Here is a 19,819-nt window from a genome sequence, read left to right on the forward strand (position 1 = left end):
GGGGCGGGGCATGGGGAGAGGGGGCGCGGCCTAGATATGGGGCGTGGCCTCGAGGGGCGCGGCCTGAGTCGGGACCTGGCGCGTGTGGGCGTGGCCTAGGACCTGTGACGTGAGATGGGGCGCGACCTGGGCAATGTGGGCGTGGCCCATGGGCTGTGCCGGGTAGGGGGCGGGGCCTTGGGCATGAGGGCGTGGCCTGATGGGCGGAGGCGTGGTTTGCACCAGGGGGCGTGGTCTGGGCAGGGGGCGGGGCCCGGTGGCAAGCGAGCGAGCGGCAGGGGGCGGGGCTGAAGTTGAGGGCCGGGACCTGAGGTCGGGAGGCGTGGTTTGGGCGAGGGGGCGTGTCCAGATGGACCAGGGGGCGTGGTTTAATTGAGGGGGCGTGTTCTGATTGACCAGGGGGCGTGGCCCGGGTAGGGGGCGGTGCCCGGTGGCGAGCGAGCGAGCGGCTTCCGCCGGAAGTGCGGCGGACGGACGGACGGGCAAACGGTCGCGGACGATGGAGGGCGGCAAACCCGCCGCTTTCGACCGGGCGCCGGGAGCCGGGCGCGGCCGAGGCCGGGGTTTGGGCGCCGTCGCCGCGGTGGCACCGGCCCCTGCCCTACCCCCACCACCGGCGCCTCTCCTGGCCCCGCAGGGAGTCTCCTCGGCGGCCCCGGCCCCCGCTCCACTCTCGGCCGGCCCGCGGGCCCGGGGACACGGCGACGGCGCGCAGGAGAACGGCCTGGGGCCCGCGGCCGGGGGCGCTGCCGCCAGCGGGGCCGCCATCGTGCAGGGCAACGGCGTCCACGTCAAGAGCGGCATCCAGCAGCAGGAGCCGCTGAGGCAGCCGCGGAGCAGCCCGCCCGCCGCCGAGTATTCAGGTAACGGGCGCCCGACAGACCGGGAGCGAGGGAGGGGAGAGGGAGGTAATGTAGTGTTCACACACTTTATACACATCACAGTGTGGACAGGCTGCTCATCATAGACACGGCTAATGGATAGAACCTATAGGCGCAGGGCTCCATTAATGTGTGTATCTATAAAATGTAAGAAGTCACACAACACCAGGTTATAGTCCAACAGCTTTATTTGAAATCACAAGCTTTCGGAGCGCTGCTCCTTCTTCAGGTAAAATGTACACATACTGGTGATGGCTATAAAGTGTAGGCACAGACTGCTCATTGCAAAGAGGCCTCCCATTACAGGGGGTTCAGGTAAATTGATGTAAATATACATACAGGCACTAATATGTACAGGCACAGACTGCTCATATAGACACTGTATAGAATCTAATAAAGGGACAGGGGTCGGGGATATTAATGTACATAATGTGCACACATGCTGGTCATTTATATAAAGTGCAAGGACAGGCTGCTCATCCTATAGACACAAGTAGAACATAAGAATTAGGAGAAGGCCATTTGGCCTCTCGAGCCTGCTCCGCCATTCAATAAAATCAAGGCTGATCTGATCTTGGCCTCAACGCCACTTCCCTGCCCGCTCCCCATAACCCTTGACTCCCCTGTAACTCAAAAATCTGTCTATCTCCGCCTCGATTCACCAGACTGATACCTGGGATGGCAGGAATGACGTATGAGGAGAGATTGGGTCGATTGGGCTTGTACTCGCTGGAGTTTAGAAGAATGAGAGGGGATCTCATTGAAACTTATAAAATTCTAACAGGACTGGACAGACTAGATGCAGGAAGGATGTTCCCGATGGCCGGGGAGTCCAGAACCAGGGGTCACAGTCTAAGGATAAGGGGTAAGCCATTTAGGACAGAGATGAGGAGGAATTTCTTCACCGAGAGTGGTAAACCTGTGGAATTCTCTACCACAGAAGGCAGTTGAGGCCAATTCAATAAATATATTCAAGAAGGAGTTAGATATATTTCTTAAGGCTAAAGAGATCAAGGGATATGGGGAGAGAGCAGGGACAGGGTACTGAGTTTGGATGATCAGCCATGATCTCATTGAATGGTGGAGCAGGCTCGAGGGGCCGAATGGCCTACTCCTGCTCCTATCTTCTATGTTTCTATCAATATATTCAATGACTCTGCCTCCACAGCTCGTTGGGGTAGAGAATTCCAAAGATTCACGACCCTCTGAGAGAAGAAATTTCTCTTCATTTCCGTTTTAAATGGGCGACCCCTTATTCTGAAACTATGCCCCCTAGTTCTAGATTCCCCCACGAGGGGAAACATCCTGCAATCTACCCTGTCAAGCCCCCTCAGAATCTTATGTTTAAATAAGATCACCTCTCATTCTTCTAAATTCCAATAAGTATAGGCCCAACATGCTCATTGTGTCGATTGGGCTTATACTCACTGGAGTTTAGAAGATTGAGAGGGGATCTCATCGAAACCTATAAAATTCTGTCAGGTCTGGACAGACTAGATGCAGGAAGGATGTTTCTGATGGCCGGGGAGTCCAGAACCAGGGGTCATAGTCTAAGAATAAGGGGTAAGCCATTTAGGACTGAAATGAGGAATTTCTTCACCCAGTGAGTGGTGAACCTGTGGAATTCTCTGCCACAGAGGGCGGTGGAGGCCAGTTCATTAAATATATTCAAGAAAGAGTTGGATATATTTCTTGAGGCTAAAGGGATCAAGGGATATGGGGAGAAAGCAGGGACAGGGTACTGAATTTGGATGATCAGCCATGATCTCATTGAATGGCAGAGCAGGCTCGAAGGGCCGAATGGCCTACTCCTGCTCCTATCTTCTATGTTTCTATGTTAACCCCTTCATCTCAGGAATGAACCTAGTAAACCTTCTCTGAACTGCCTCCAATGCAAGTATATTGCTCAAATAAGGAGACCAAAACAGTACTCCAGGTGTGGTCTCACCAACGCCCTGTACAGTTGTAGCAAGACTTCCCTACTTTTATACTCCATCCCCCTTTGCAATAAAGGCCAACATTCCATTTGCCTTCCTAATTACTTGCTGAACCTGCATGCTAACTTTGTGTTTCATGTACGTAGACCCCCAGATCCCTCTGTACTGCAGCATTCTGTAGTCTCCATTTAAATAATTAATTTGCTTTTTTATTTTTCCTACTGAAGTGGATAACCTCACACTTTCCCACATTATACTCCATCTTGGTAGGAAAAATAAAAAAGCAAATTATTATTTGAATGTGTAGAATCTACAGGGACATATTAATGTGCATATAATATATAATTTACACATACTAGTAATGTATAATAAGTGTAGGCACAGACTGCTCATTGCAGAGGCCTCCCATTACAGGGGGTTCAGGTAAATTGATGTAAATATATATACAGGCAGTAATATGTAAAGGCAATAATATGAACAGACAATATATAAAATATAGGAAGAGTTACATTGCTATCAATGTATGCAGGTAATGTGTATAACATGTAGGGATAGATGTGACATTCCAAGGTGGTCAGATAAATGAATATAACTGAACACAGATAAATTATATAAAATGTACTAGTAGGCTTCCCATTGCAGGGTGTTCAGGTAACTTGATGTAAATATATACAACAACTTGTATTTATATAGCGCCTTTAACTCGTAAAACGTCCCAAGGTGCTTCACAGGAGTGTTATCAAACAAAAATTGGACACTAGCCACATAAGGAGATAGGGCAGATGATCAAAAGCTTGGTCAGAGGTAGGTGTTAAGGAGTGTCTTAAGGGAGGAGAGAGAGTTAGAGAGTACAGACAATGTATATAAAATCTAGCAGTTACATTACTAGCAATGTAGAAAATGCTGGAAACGCTCAGCGGGTCAGGCTGCATCTGTGGAAAGAGAGGACTACGAACCAAGAGCTGGAAAGTGGGATTAGGCTGGATAGCCCTTTTTTTCGGCCGGCACAGACACGATGGGCCGAATGGCTTCCTTCTGTGCCGTGAATTTCTATGATTCTAGTTCACGTTTCAGGTCACTTTTTGCCGAGGGCTGTTCGTTTGGGGTCAGAGAGGGGAATGTCAGGGGATAATGAAAACACGGCAAAGGACGAGATCAGAAGGAGGCATGCGGTCAGAGGAAAGTGAAGGTTCTGGAGCGGTGTCCCGTCCATATCAAAGAGTTGTTGAAGCTTGCGATCCTCGACTCCTGAAAGGAAGGAAAAAAACGTTATTTTTGTTAAAGTGCCGGTTGAGGCGAAGGATGAAATGGAACTGCGGACCAGGACAGCTGTGAGGTGGAGTGCTTCGGTGCTGCTGAAGAGAGGTGTTGAGAGCATGCGTGTGGCGTTGAGCGCGGATCTCTGGATGCGGTGAGAGCAGTGGGTCGAGGAACGCTGACTATCTTGGAGATATCTAATCCTGGGTGGATCTGAAACATAAAGGGTGGAATTTCAGTTGGAATCCACGTGGAATAAGTTGGAGCTAGAGACAGTGGCTGAGGAAAGAGATGTGGCTGCGAAAGCGAGTTTTGATAGATAGCTGATCAAACACGAGAAGGGAACCAGAAAGCAATGAAGGTGAACAAGGTAAAAGAAATGTGGCAGTGAATTAAACACTAATACAGAAGCAAAATACTGCAGATGCTGGAAAACTGAAAGAAAAACAGGAAATGCAGGTCAGGCAGCATCTGTGGTGAGAAAAACTGACCTGAAAGGTTAAAATAAAATGTATTAATTGGCCTCCCATTGCAGGGTGTTCAGGTAAATTGATGCAAATATATACATACATAATGTAAACATAGGAACAGATCTCCCACTGCAGGGTTTTAAGGGAAATTAATTAATATATATATGCACTGGCAATATATATAATATGTAGAGAGAGGCTGTCCATTTCAGGGTATGCAGGTAAATTAATATACACACAGGTAATTGAATCATACATACAGCGCAGAAGGAGGCCTTTCGACCCATTGTGCCTGTGCCGGCTCTTTGAAAGAGCTATCCAATTAGTTCTTGTAGTGTCCGTCTGTAGATAAAGACACTGAAGACAGGAGTTGGTTCATAGGTATTTACTAAGCAAGTCTGGGGGGGGTTTCTAAAGGATATACACAATACACAGGCTTATATAGCCCAAGTGGCAATTACCGGCATTACGCACACCTGGGGCTCTTAAAGGCACATACACCACAATTCCTCCCCTTCTAGCTAACTAGTACATCATATTTTAAGTAATTATTAATTACATGTTATATGCAAAATAATATACATTGCTGTATTAATTAATTATAAGTTAGTCTCTCAGGAGGCTTCCTGACTCGGTCCGGATAACGCCTCGGGGGTGTAGTAGTTTCTGGTGGTGTAGTAGGTTCTTCTGGCAAGGCTGATTCGGCTTGAAGGCCAGTGTCGGGTTCATCGGGCTCCAGTATCACCGGATCGGAGGTAGATATGGATATCTCTACTTCATCGTTAGATGTATAGAGTGGTGGTGTAGGTTGTCCCTTTTCGGATGACTTGATGATTTGGTCAGCATGGCGCCTTATTATGCTGTCTCCGATGTCCATGGTATACATCAGTGGTCCTAATCGTGTGCAGATAGTTCCAGGCTGCCATTTCTCGGTACGGTAGTCCCGGGCCAAAACCGGTTGGCCTATCTGGAAGGCCCTAGTTGGCCTTTCATTCATGCCCTGAAACTGCCGGTTCTCCACGTCCCTTCGGATGTTGGGCTTGACCAAATCCAGCCGGCATCTTAGGTTTCTATTGTAGAACATCATGGCGGGAGTTTGGTTGGTAACCATATGCGTTGCATTCCTATATGCAAATAAGAAGTTATCCACCTTGAAGTTTTATGTCTTCATTACCCATGGCCTTGATGGCCTTCTTGAAGGTCTGGACAAACCTTTCAGCCAATCCATTGGTGGCGGGATGGTATGGGGCGGACGTGTAGTGCTTTACCCCATTGTTCTTTAAGAACTTTCTGAATTCTTCGGACATAAATTGCGGTCCATTATCAGAACATATCTGCTCCGGCAGCCCATTCCTGGCAAATATGGTCCTTAATACTGTGATGGTTTTTTCCGTGGTGGTGGAGGACATCTTTATTACCTCCGGCCACTTGGAGTGTGCATCAACTGCGATTAAGAACATTGAGTCCATAAATGGACCAGCAAAGTCGATGTGCACCCTTTGCCAGGGAGATGAGGGCCACTCCCATGGATGTAGAGGGGCCTGTGGCGGAGCATTTTGGACCTTCTGGCATCCTAGGCAGCTCTTGGTCATGTCTTCGATGTCTCCATCGATACCTGGCCACCATACAAACGCCCTAGCTAGGTTCTTCATTTTCACTCCACCCAGATGCCCCTCGTGAAGCTCCTTTAGCACTTTATCCTGGAGTTTGGGTGGAATCACCACTCTGGATCCACACATCAAGGTTCCTCGGCACACTGACAGCTGTTCTCTTCTTTGTGAGAATGCTGGCAACAGTGGTTCGCCATGTGCTGGCCATCCCTTCACTGTTAAATCGTAGACCCGTGAGAGAGTAGGGTCATTTCTTGTCTCCCTTTCAATGGCAGAATTTGTCACCGGTAGACATTCCACTATGGTAGAGTGGAATATCTCCACTGGGTCTACTGTAGGTGCCTCTTCTATCGTTGGCAACGGCAGGCGTGATAAACCGTCAGCATTCCCATGCTGTTTTGACCCTTTGTATTCAATGTTGTATTGGTGTGCCCCTGGAAAAAGGGACCACCTCTGTAGTCTTTGTGCCGTCATAATGGGGACACCTTTTTTAGGGTTGAATATGGAGATGAGGGGTTGATGGTCAGTCAGCAAGGTAAATTTTTGTCCGTGTAGGTAATGGTTGAATTTCTTCACTCCCCATACCAGGCTGAGTGCTTCCCTGTCTATCTGGGCATAGTTACGCTCAGCTGAGTTCAATGAGTGTGACGCAAAAGCTATCGGCCGTTCCGAGCCATCAGGGAATCTATGGGACAATACCGCTTCTATGCCGTAAGGGGATGCATCGCACGCCAGTCTGATTGGTAGTGATGGGTTGTAATGAGCCAAAATTTTCTCGGATGTGATTAAGTCTTTACATTTATGGAAGGCACGTTTACAGTCTTCGTTCCATTTCCAAATCACTCCTGTCTGTAGAAGATCATTAAGAGGGTGTAGAATAGTTGATAAGTTCAGTAAAAATTTATGATAGTAATTTATTAATCCCAGGAATGACCTTAATTGTGAAACATTTTCAGGTGCTGGGGCTTTTATAACTGCTTCAATTTTTTCAGGTGACTTATGCAACCCTTCCTTAGTAATTATGTGGCCACAATATGATATCTGATTTTGGAAAAATTCGCACTTGGGGCGATTTGCTCGTAGGCCCCGTTCTTTCAGCCTAGTGAGCACCTGCTCCAAATTGGCAAGGTGCTCGTTGTCGTTTTCTCCTGTTATAAGGATGTCGTCCAGGTAGCATTGAGTCCCCGGAATCCCTTGCAGGACTTGCTCCATAGCTCTTTGCCAGATAGCTGGAGCTGATGCTATTCCAAAAACCAGTCGATTGTACTGGTACAGGCCTTTGTGTGTGTTTATTGTGAGATACTTTTTAGAGGTCTCCTCAACCTCTATCTGTAGATATGCCTGTGCCAAGTCAATTTTTGTGAAACGTTTCCCTCCAGATAGTGAGGCGAAAATATCTTCTATCCTCGGAAGAGGATACTGTACCGTGTGAAGGACCGGGTTTACAGTCACCTTAAAGTCCCCACAGATGCGAATTTTTTTCTGTTCCTCAGAGTTATTTTTCAATGTTTTTTTCATGACTGGAACGATGGGTGTTGCCCATTCGCTCCAATCTATTTTGGATAATACGCCTGCCTTTTCCAAATTCTTCAGCTCTGCCTCGACTGCCGGACGTATTGCGTATGGCACCGGTCTTGCCTTAAAAAATTTTGGAATTGCTGTATCTTCCACTTTTATTGAGGCGGTGATGCCTTTCAAGGTTCCTAGTTTCTCTTGAAACACTTCTTTGGCGTTGGCCAAGATGTCTTTTAATCGTTCAGGTATGATGTCATCATTGTTTTTTTCCTTACTGGTCACCGTCAGTGCCTGAATGGAGTGCCAGTCTAAACGTATCTTCCTTATCCATTCACGTCCCAACAACGGTGGACCACCATCTTGTAGAATGTATAAATACAACTTTTGTATTTCTTTGCCGTTGTATACCACAGGCACCCTTATTTTTCCTTTGGGGTAGACTTTCTGCCCCGTATATGTTTTTAAGATAATGGATGTGTCTTTTAGAGGTATATGCGAAAATAGCCTCGTAATCTCGTCGATTTATTACGGTTAGAGCTGATCCTGTATCTAGCTCCATTTTAACTGGGGACCCTGCTATTGTGAGGGTAACCCAAATGGTTTGGTAATCCTCTTTGGCAAGTACATTATGTAATTTGAGACAGCTTAGTCTCTTGTTTCCGGAGTCGCTATCGCTATTCTGGTCTTCGGAGCTATTGTCCGTCATCATTTGTACCTTCCTGTACTTTTCTTTATTGATTTTTTGTTTTCTGTCAGTGGATTTATTTTGTCCAGATTGGCATACCCGTGCAATGTGTCCAATCTTATCACATTGCCTGCATGCTTTGCCCTTGAACCAGCAGTCCCTCTGGTTATGGGTGGATCTGCCGCAGCGATAACATCTTCCGAACTCCTGTCATTTTATGGGTGCCGAAGTCCTGTGTCTCTTGTTGTATCTCTGCAGCTCCTTTTGCTGCTGCTTCGTATGATACAGCCATACTGAAAGCTTTGTCCAATGTTAAATCTTTTTCAGAAAGCAGTCTTTTTTGTGTTCCTTCACTTAAGAGACCGCAAACAAATTTGTCTCGAAGATAATCCGATAGTCCTGCTCCGAATTGGCAGTACTTTGATAGCTTTCTTAATTCGGTTAGGTAATCAGCGTTACTTTCATTCTTGTGTTGATTTCTCTTGAAGAACTTGAATCGTTCCGCTATCAGCAGCGGTGTTGGGTTTAAATGCTCCTGCAGGGTATCAACAATTTCTTTAAAAGTCTTGTCCTTTGGTTTGGCTGGAGTGATTAAATTTCGTAACAGCCCGTATGTCTTCGCGCCCATTAAGTTCAGAAGTACTGAAGCTTTTTTTTCATCTGTTATTCCATTTGCAGTGCAATAAACCTCTACTCTTTCCACGTATGTGGTCCAATCTTCTATTTCACCATCAAAAGCCTCAATATTACCAGATTTAGGCATTTCAGAAAAGATATGGCGCTTCCCGCGCTTTTTGTTTTCTCTCTGTAGCAACGATATGGCGCTTCCCGCGCTTTCCCGCCGCTGTTACCGATAACAACGCTGTTTTACTGTGGTTTCCGTTTATTCACTGTTGGAGACTCGTTCCCGACGGAGGTCTAAACGCTGACCTGCTTGCCGCGCCGGCCGTCTCTCGAGTGCACCCTCCCAGTCCGTTATTGCTTGCCTCCGATTTCGCTGCCTGGTTCAGCTGTAGAGCCCGCCGCTGGAGCTCCAGCCTGACGCCCAGGAAGGATTAGCGCAGTACCTGTCACCAGCTTGGCCAGCCGGTGAAACCACAGTTTCTCTTACTTCCTTGAGTCTTCTGGACGCTGGAGGAATCGATGTCCTTGAGGTGCTGCCGAATTGCAGGTAAGTCCGTTTCCACTTCGTCGCCACTGTAGTGTCCGTGTGTAGATAAAGACACTGAAGACAGGAGTTGGTTCATAGGTATTTACTAAGCAAGTCTGGGGGGGGGTTTCTAAAGGATATACACAATACACAGGCTTATATAGCCCAAGTGGCAATTACCGGCATTACGCACACCTGGGGCTCTTAAAGGCACATACACCATAATTGCTCTTAAAGGCACATACACCACAGTTCTACTCCCTGCTCTTTCCCCACAGCCCTGCAAATCTTTCCCCCTCAAGTATTTATCCAATTCCCTTTTGAAAGTTACCATTGAATCTACTTCCACCGCCCTGTCAGGCAGCGCATTCCAAATCATCAAAACACACTGAGTAAAAAAAATTCTCCTCATCTCGCCTCTGGTTCTTTTGCCAATCATTTTAAATCTGTGTCCTCTGGTTACCGACCCTCCTGCCAGTGGAAACAGTTTCTCCTTATTTACTCTATAAAAACCATTCATGATTTTGAACACCTATCAAATCTCTCAAACTTCTCTGCTCTGAGGAGAACAACCCCAGCTTCTCCAGCCTCTCCACATAACTGACGTCCCGTATCCCTGGTACCATTCGAGTAAATCTCCTCTGCACCCTCTCCAAGGCCTTGACATCCTTCCTAAAATGTGGGGCCCAGAATTGAACACAATACTCCAGTTGAGGCCTAACCAGTGATTTATAAAGGTTTAGCACGACTTCCTTACTTTTGTACTTTATGCCTTTATTAATAAAGCCAAGGATCCCATATGCTTTTTTAACAGCCTTCTCAACTTACCCTGCCACCTTCAAAGATTTGTGTATTTCTATTCCTGCATCCTCCTCTAAAATTGTTCCATTGAGTTTATATTGCCTCCCCTCATTCTTCCTACCAAAATATATCACACTTAAATTTCACCTGCAATGTGTCTGCCCATTTCACCAGTCTGTCTATGTTCTGCTGAAGTCTGTTACTATCCTCCTCACTGTTTACTACATTTCTGAGTCTCATATCCCCTACAAACTTTGAAATTATGCCCCGTATACCCAAGTCCAGGTCATTAAAGTTCTGAAGAAGGGTTTTGACCTGAAACGTTGACTCGGTTTCTCTCTCCACGGATGTTGCCTGGCCTGCTGAGTTTTTCCAGCATTTTCTGTTGTTATCCAGGTCATTAATGTACATCAAAAAGTTCAGTGGTCTTAATACTGACCCCTGGGGAACGCCACTGTATACTTCCCTCCAGTCTGAAAAGCAATCGTTCATCACTGCTCTGCTTTTAATCCCTTAGCCATTTTTGTATCCACACTGCCATTGTCCCTTTAATCCTGCTTCAATCTTGCTAACCAGTCTATTATGTGGTACTTTACCAAACGTTTTTTTTTTAAAGTCCATATGCACGACGCCAATGCACTAACCTCATCCACCCTCTCCGTTACTTTGTTAAAGAACTCAAATCAAGTTGTCAGACACAATTTGCCTTTAAGAAATCCGTGCTCGCTGTCATTTATTAAGTGACAGTTATTTTGCCCCAGATTATTGTCTGAAAATTTCCCCACCACTGATGTTAGGCTGACTATAACATCCGTTGCAGGATATTAAGGTCAGTTATAATGTATATAATGGCGCAGTGCAGGTCAAAGGTGTTGCCAATAGTCACCGAAATAACATTCCATGAATAAATCACGTTCTCCTCTTGCATGTACTCTGCAGTTTATCAACACAAAACAAAGGCTGCAACAGGTATATAACCTGAATCATTTTCTTTCTCGGGCACATAGAGCCTTTTTTCTTGACGCTTTTTCAATTTGACCTTTAAGGCTTTATTACAATTTTTTTCCCTCCAAGTTAGACAAGGGGGTTAAATTAAGAGCTGAGAAACTAACTTGGTAGTACTTATTAAATTAATAACTTAAACTAGATAAAATAATCAAACAATAAAACTAAAATATCAACTGAATAAAAGCTTTAATTAATTAATAAATAAAACAAGGTTAGAGATGGCGGGGCAGGTGGTGTCATAACTGGAGTTTGTGGAGAGCATCACGATCCTGAGCAACCACACCTGCAGTAAGTGTCTGCAACTCGAGGAACTTTGGCTCAGAATTGATGAGCTGGAGTACGAGCTGCAGACATTGCGATGCATCAGGGAGGGGGAGAGTTACCTGGACACCCCCTTAGGTTAAATAGTACTTTAGAGTTTGTCAGTGGTCAGGAACAGGAGGGTGTGACTGCGAGTCAGGCAGGTATGGGGACCCAGGATGTAGTGATGGAGGAGTCTCAGCCCTTGACCTTGTCCAACAGGTACGAGGTACTTGCTACCTGTATGGATGGGCAAACTGACCACGGCACCTTTGTACAGGGGGCCCTCCAAGTGGAGGGGAAAAGGAAGGAATGTGGTGGTGGTAGGGGCCAGTATAGTCGGGGAATAGATATTGTACTCTGCAGCCACAAAAGAGTTCCGAAGGCTGTGTTGTCTGCAAGGTTAAGGATATATCCTCGCGGCTGGAGAAGAACTTGGAGTTGGGGGGGGGTGGGTGGCAGGATCCAGTTGTGGTCCATGTCGGAACCGACGACATAGGTAGAACTAAGAATGTGGTTCTGCTGAGGGAGTTTGAGGAGCTAGGGTCTAAATTAATAAGCAGAACCTTAAGGGTATTACCTGAGCCACACGCAAATTGGCATAGGATCAAGCAGATCAGAGAGTTAAATGCGTGACTCAGAGTGGTGTGGGAAGAAGGGGTTTCAACTCGTGGGGCACTGGCACCAGTACTGGGGGAAGAGGGAGCTGTTCTGTCGGGACAGTCTTCACTTAAACCGGGCTGGGACCAGCATCCTGGCAAATCGAATAACTAGGGCTGTAGATAGGGCTTTAAACTAAAAAAAAAAAAAAAAAGGGCAGGGAGAAGCGGTCAGGTGAGGGGAAATTTAGAAATCTAAAGAGAAAGGTCAAGGTAATGTAGTGATTCAGGTAAAAATAAGCAGAGTGCGACAGGAAGGGACGGCGAGTTTAACGCAGGGAAGTATGGTAAAAAATTTAAATTAAAGTCTTTATCTGAATGCATGAAGCATTCGTTAGAAGATAGATGAACTAGTGTCACAAATAGAGATAATTCAGTTTGATCTAATAGCCATTACAGAGACGTGGTTGCAAGGTGACCAAGGTTGGGAACTAAATGTTCCAGGGTACTTGACGTTTCGAAAAGACAGGCAGAATGGAAAAGCGGGGGTTGGGTAGCCCTGATAAAGGATGACATAAGGACAGTGGAGAGAAAGGATCTCTGCTCGGAAGATCAGGAAGTAGAATCAGTATGGGTGGAGATAAGGAATAACAAGGGGCAGAAAACACTGGTGGGAGTCGCATATAGGCCCCTTAACAGTAGCTATACCATTGGACAGAATATTAATCAAGAAATAGTAGAAGCTTGTAACATAGAAAAATAGGAGCAGGAGTAGGCCATTCGGCCCTTCAAGCCTGCTCCACCATTCAATATGACCATGGCTGATCCTCTATCTCAATACCATATTCCCGCTCTTTCCCCAATACCCCTTGACGCCTTTTGCGCCTAGAAATCTATCTATCGATCTCCTTAAATATATTCAGTGACTTGGCCACCACAGCCTTCTGTGGTAGCGAATTCCACAGGTTCACCACTCTGAGTGAAGACATTTCTCCTCATCTCAGTCCTAAATGTCATACCCCGTATACTGAGCCTGCGACCCCTCGTTCTGGAGCCCCCAGCCAGGGGAAACATCCTCCCTGCATCCAGTCTGTCTAGCCCTGTCAGAATTTTATACATTTCAATGAGATCCCCTCTCATTCTTCTAAACTTTAGTGAATACAGGCCTATTCGACCCAATCTCTCCTTATACGACAGTCCTGCCATCCCAGGAATCAGTCTGGTAAACCTTCGCTGCACTCCCTCTATGGCAAGTATATCCTTTCTTGGGTAAGGAGACCAAAACTGCACACACTACTCCAGGTGTGGTCTCACCAAGACCCTGTACAACTGTAGTAAGACATCCTTGCTCCTGTACTCAAATCCTCTTGCAATGAAGGCCAACATACCATTTGCCTTCCTAACTGCTTGCTGCACCTGCATGTTTGCTTTCAGTGACTGGTGTACAAGGACACCCAGGTCCCTTTTGTAACAAAGGTAATGCAATAACCGTGGGGGACTTTAATCTTCATATAGACTGGACAAATCAAATTGGCAAAGGTAGTCTGGAGGACGACTTCATGGAATGCATTCGGGACAGTTTCCTAGAACAATACGTCATGGAACCAACCAGGGAGCAGGCTATTTTAGATCTTGTGTTGTGTAATGAGACAGGGTAATTAGCAATCTCATCGTAAAGGATCCTTTCTTGGGTAAGGAGACCAAAACTGCACACACTACTCCAGGTGTGGTCTCACCAAGGCCCTGTACAACTGTAGTAATATTGCGTACAGTTTTAGTTTCCATATTTAAGAATACTGCGTACAGTTTTGGTTTCCATATTTAAGAAAAGATATACTTGCTCTCGAGGCAGTTCAGAGAAGGTTCACTCGGTTGATTCCGGAGATGAGGGGGTTGACTTATGAGGAAAGGTTGAGTAGGTTGGGCCTCTACTCATTGGAATTCAGAAGAATGAGGCGATCTTATCGAAACACAAGATTGTGAGGGGGCTTGATTGGGTGGATGCGGTGAGGATGTTTCCACTGATGGGTGAGACTAGAACTAGGGGGCGTAATCTTAGAATAAGGGGCTGCCCTTTCAAAACTGAGATGAGGAGAAACTTCTTCACTCAGAGGGTAGTAAATCTATGGAATTTGCTACCCCAGAGAGCTGTGGAAGCTGCAACATTAAATAAATTTAAAACGGAGATAGACAGTTTCCTAGCAGATAAGGGAATGAGGGGTTACGGGGAGAGGGCAGGGAAGTGGACGTGAGTCTAGGTTCGGATCAGCCATGATCCTATTGAATGGCGGAGCAGGCCCGAGGGGCCGTATCTCCTACTCCTGCTCCTACTTATGTTCTTATCCTCTGGGGAAGAGTGATCATAATATGATAAAATTTCACGTGAAGTTTGAGAGTGACTTGTCTAAGTCCGAAACTAGAGTCTTAAACTTAAATAAAGCCAATTACACAAGTATGAGTTGGCTAAGGTAAATTGGAAAATAGATTAAAAGGTATGGTGGGAGATAAAGAAATATTTAATAATTCTCAACAAAAATACATTCCATTGAGAAATAAAAGCTCTACGGCTAACTAAAGAAGTTACGGGTAGCATTAGATTGAAAGAAGAAGCTTATACTGTTGCGAAGAATAGTTGTAAGCCTGATGATTGGGAGAGTTTCAGAAACCAGCAAAGGATGACCAAAAAATTGATGATAAAGGAAAATATAGAATGAGAGAAAACTTGCAAGAAATATAAAAACAAATTGTAAGAGCTTCTACAAGTATGTAAAAAGGAAGAGTGTAGCAAAAATAAACATTGGCACCTTAGAGGCTGAGACAGGAGAAATTATGGGGAATAAAGAAATGGCAGAAACGTTGAACAAATATTTTGTGTATCTCTTCACAGTAGAAGACTCAAAAGTATACCAAAAATGTTTGGGAACCAAGGGTCTAATGAAGATGAGGAACTTAATGTAATTAATGTAAGTAGAGAAACTAATGGGTTGGACAGCTGACATCCCTTGGACCTGACGGCCAACATCCTAGGGTTCTAAAACAGGTGGTGGCTGCAGAGATCGTGGATGCATTGGTTTTGATCTTCCAAAATTCCCTAGATTCCAGAACGGTCCCAGTGGATTGGAAGGTCGCAAATGTAACATCGCTATTCAAGAAAGGAGGGAGAGAGAAAACGGAACTACAGGCCAGTTAGCCTGACATCAGTCATCGGGGAAAATGCTGAAATCCATTGTTAAGGAAGTGGTATCAGGGCACTTAGAAAATCATAACATGATTAGGCAGTTATCATGGTTTTATGAAAGGGAAATCATGTTTGACAAATGTATTAGTTTTTTGAGGATGTAACTAGCAGGGTAGATAATGGGGAACCAGTGGATGTAGTATATTTGGATTTCCAAAAGGCGTTACACAAGTTAAGTGTTCACGGGAGTAGGGATAAACGGGTCTTTTTCAGGTTGGTAGGCTGTAAAGAGTGGGGTGCTGCAAGGATCAGTGCTGGGGCCTCGGCTATTTACAATCTATATTAATGACCTAGATGTAGGGCCCGAGTGTAATGTATCCAAGTTTGCTGGCGATACAAAGTGGGACAGTAAGCTGTGAGGAGAACACAGAGTCTGCAAAGGGATATAGATAGACTAAGTGAGTGGGCAGTAAGGTGGCAGATGGAGTATAATGTAGGGAATTTTTTAAAAATTCATTCATGGGATGTGGGCATCGCTGGCAAGGCCAGCATTTATTTCCCATCCCTAATTGCCCTTGATAAGGCGGTGCAGTCCGTGTGGTGAAGGTGCTCCCACAGTGCTGGCAGGGAGGGAGTTCCAGGATTTTGACCCAGCGATGGTGAAGGATCAGCGATATACTTCTAAGTCAGGATGGTGTGTGACTTGGAGGGGAACTTGGAGGTGGTGGTGTTCCCATGCGCCTGCTGCCCTTGTCCTTCTAGCTGAAAGAGGCCGCGGGTTTGGGAGGTGCTGCCGAAGAAGCCTTGGCGAGTTGCTGCAGTGCATCTTGTAGATGGTACACACTGCAGCCACGGTACGCCGGTGGTGGAGGGAGTGAATGTTTAAGGTGGTGGATGGGGTGCCAATGAAGCGGGCTGTTTTGTCCTGGATGGTGTCGAGCTTCTTAAGTGTTGTTGGAGCTGCACTCATCCAGGCAAGTGGAGAGTATTCCATCACACTCCTGATTTGTGCCTTGTAGATGGTGGAAAGGCTTTGGGGAGTCAGGAGGTGAGACACTCGCCACAGAATACCCAGCCTCTGACCTGTTGTTGCCACAGTATTTCTGGTCAATGGTGCGCCCCCCCCAGGATGTTGATGGTGGGGGATTTGGCTATTGTAATGCTGTTGAATGTCAAGGAGCAATGGTTAAACTCTTGCTTGTTGGAGATAGTCATTGCCTGGCATTTGTGTGGAGCGAATGTTACCTGCCACTTATCAGCCCAAGCCTGAATGTCGCCCAGGTCTTGCTGCATGCGGGCATGGACTGCTTCATTATCTGAGGAGTTGCGAATGGCACTGAATACTGTGCAGTCATCAGCAAACTTCTGATCTTATGTTGGAGGGAAGGTCATTGATGAAGCAGCTGAAGATGGTTGGGCCTAGGACACTGCCCTGAGGAACTCCTGCAGTGATGTCCTGGGGTTGTGATGATTGACCTCGAACCACTGCAACCATCTTCCTTTGTGCTAGGTATGACTCCAGCCGGTGGAGAGTTTTCCCCCTGATTCCCATTGACTTCAGTTTTACTAGGGCTCCTTGATGCCACACTCGGTCAAATGCTGCCTTGATGTCAAGGGCAGTCAGCTCCTTTTTACATGTTTGGACCAAGGCTGTAATGAGGCCGGGAGCCGAGTGGCCTTGGCGAAACCCAAACAGAGGCATTGGTGAGTAAGTGCCGCTTGATAGCACTGTCGATGACACCTTCCATCACTTTGCTGATGATTGAGAGTAGACTGATGGGGCGGTAATTGGTCGGGTTGGATTTGTCCTGCTTTTTGTGGACAGGACATACCTGGGCAGTTTTCCACATTGTCGAATAGATGCCAGTGTTGTAGCTGTACTGGAACAGCTTGGCTAGAGGCGCGGCTAGTTCTGGAGCACAAGTCTTCACGACAGCCGGGACGTTGTCAGGGCCCATAGCCTTTTCTGTATCAGTTCAGCCATTTCTTGATATCACGTGGAGTGAATCGAATTGGCTAAAGACTGGCTTCTGTGATGGTGGGGTCCTCAGGAGGAGGCCGAGAAGGATCATCCACTCGCCACTTCTGGCTGAAGATGGTTGCAAACGCTTCAGCCTTGGCTTTGCATTCACATGCTGGGCTCCGCCATCATTGAGGATGGGGATATTCATGGAGGCTCCTCCTCCCGTTAGTTGTTTAATGGCCCACCACCATTCACGACTGGATGTGGCAGGACTGCAGAGCTTTGATCTGATCCGTTGATTGTGGGATCACTTATCCCTGTCTATAGCATGCTGCTTCTGCTTTTTAGCATGCATGTAGTCCTGTGTTGCAGCTTCCCCAGGTTGGCACCTCATTTTTAGATACGTCTGGTGCTGCTCCTGGCACGCTCTTCTACACTCCTTATTGAACCAGGGTTGGTCCCCTGGCTTGATGGTAATGGTAGAGTGAGGGATATGCTGGGCCATGAGGTTACAGAATGAGAGATTAGTCACTTTTGTGGGAAGATTAGAAAAATAGAATATTTTTTAAATGGTGAGAAACTTTTAAATGTTGGTATTCAGAGAGATTTGGGTGTCCTCGTGCAAGAAACACCGAAAGCTAGCATGCAGGTACAGCAAGCAATAAGGAAGGCAAATGGCATGTTGGCCTTTATTGCAAGGGGGTTGGAGTTTTAGAGTAAGGAAGTCTTGCTACAATTGTACAGGGCCTTGGTGAGACCACACCTGGAGTACTGTGCGCAGTTTTGGTCTCCATATCTAAGGAATGATTTACTTGCTTTGGAGGCAATGCAGCGAAGGTTCACTAGATTGATTCCTGGGATGAGAGGGCTGTCTTATGATGAGAGATTGTGTAGAATGGGCCTATGCGCTAGAGTTTAGAAGAGGTGTTCTCATTGAAACGTACAAGATTCTGAAGGGGCTTGACAGGGTAGATGCTGAGAGTTGTTTCCCCTGGCTGGAGAGTCTAGAACTAGGGGGCATAGTCTTAGGAGAAGGGGTCAGCCATTTAAGACTGAGGTGAGGAGGGATTTCTTCACTGAGGGTTGTGATTCTTTAATTCTCTGCCCCAGAGGGCTATGGGTGCTTATTTAAGGCTGAGATTGATAGATTTTTGGACTGTAGGGGAATCGAGAGATATGGGGATCGGGCGGGAAAGTGAAGTTGAGGTCGATGATCAGCCATGATCTTATTGAATGGCGGAGCAGGCTCGAGGGGCCGAATGGCCTACTCCTCCTATTTGTTATGTACTTTTAAGAGTTGTACTCTAGCATTTTCTTCAAATAAGTGGAAAAACCTTTGAGCAGAAACTACTTGGCACGAAATAAAATAATCATCTTCAGCATAGCTGACTGACTGGTACTGCTACTTTCCTGGGCAAGAATATTCACTCCCAGCCCGGGCTATTGGAGAGGCTGAGGTCTTCAAGTAAAAACATCAACAAAGGCACAAACGCTGGTTAAATGGATTAATATAATCATTAGTTTAAAATTTAAATTGTGGTTAAATGCTTATTTTGGACAGTAAATTACTATGGGGGAAAATGGCAGAGGAAAAAAAATTAAGGTTGGCACTTTGAGAGGATTTTAAAAATTCATTCAAGGGATGTGGGCGTTGTCGGCAAGGCTAGCATTTATTGCCCACCCCGAATTGCCCTTGAGAATGTGGCGGGGAGCTGCGTTGAACCGCTGCAGTCCATGAGGTGAAGGTACTCACCCCACAGTGATGTTAGGGAGGGCTTATTCTAGTTTTTCGTAGAGGTTTTGATGCAACTGTGTGGCTTGCTAGGAGTTGAGTCATTGCTGTGGGTCTGGAGTCACATACCGGCCAGACCGTGTGTGGTGATTATTCCTTGTTTAGTAAAAGTATTGTGATTGGTTGTTTGTTAACTGCCTTGGGATATATGTTGTAATCTCATTGGTAGTTGATGATCACATGATGTGTTGTGGCCACCTTAAATTCAGTTCTTTTCCAGCTTTGGTTGGGACTGGATGTGGGAAGCTGTGCTGCAGATTTTAAAGTTAATAAAGCCTAGCTTTGGAAGGCAAATCTATTCTTTATTTCAATTTATTAACTTTATGTTAGAATGGAGCGATATCTTCAACCAGAACGATTCAAGGCTGACCCCAGTTCTGCTGGAGTGGATGATAAATGGAAACATTGGTATTCTACATTTAAAAACTTTTTGGGCGTGTTGGATCAAGAGTCTCTAAATAAGCTGAATATGCTGATCAACTACATTGCTCCGGATGTATATAAATATATTTTGGACTGTAAAACTTATGAAGTGGCTATTTCTACATTGGAAAAGATTTTTGTTAAACCAAAGAATGAGGTATTTGCACGTCACCTTCTATCTGCCCGTAGGCAGCAGGTGGGAGAATCTTTGGATACTTATTTACAAGCACTTCGGTGCCTTAGTGTTAAC

At 45.9% G+C, this 19,819-nt stretch overlaps 1 protein-coding gene across 1 annotated transcript in view; it reads left to right on the forward strand.

The window, feature by feature from the left end:
* Positions 1–439: 439 nt before the first annotated feature.
* The window catches only part of paip1 (poly(A) binding protein interacting protein 1), an 82,665-nt gene continuing 63,285 nt past the window's right edge, over positions 440–19,819 (forward strand). Inside the window, exon 1 of the mRNA XM_085967588.1 lies at positions 440–863. Within this exon, the coding sequence (XP_085823714.1) occupies positions 500–863 (364 nt within the window). The 5' untranslated portion in view covers positions 440–499. The remainder of the gene's footprint in view (positions 864–19,819) is intronic.

Source organism: Somniosus microcephalus, chromosome 1, assembly GCF_052327205.1.
Source record: "Somniosus microcephalus isolate GS21.2 chromosome 1, FLI_Smic_1.0, whole genome shotgun sequence".
In the NCBI taxonomy this organism is placed as follows: Eukaryota; Metazoa; Chordata; class Chondrichthyes; order Squaliformes; family Somniosidae; genus Somniosus; species Somniosus microcephalus.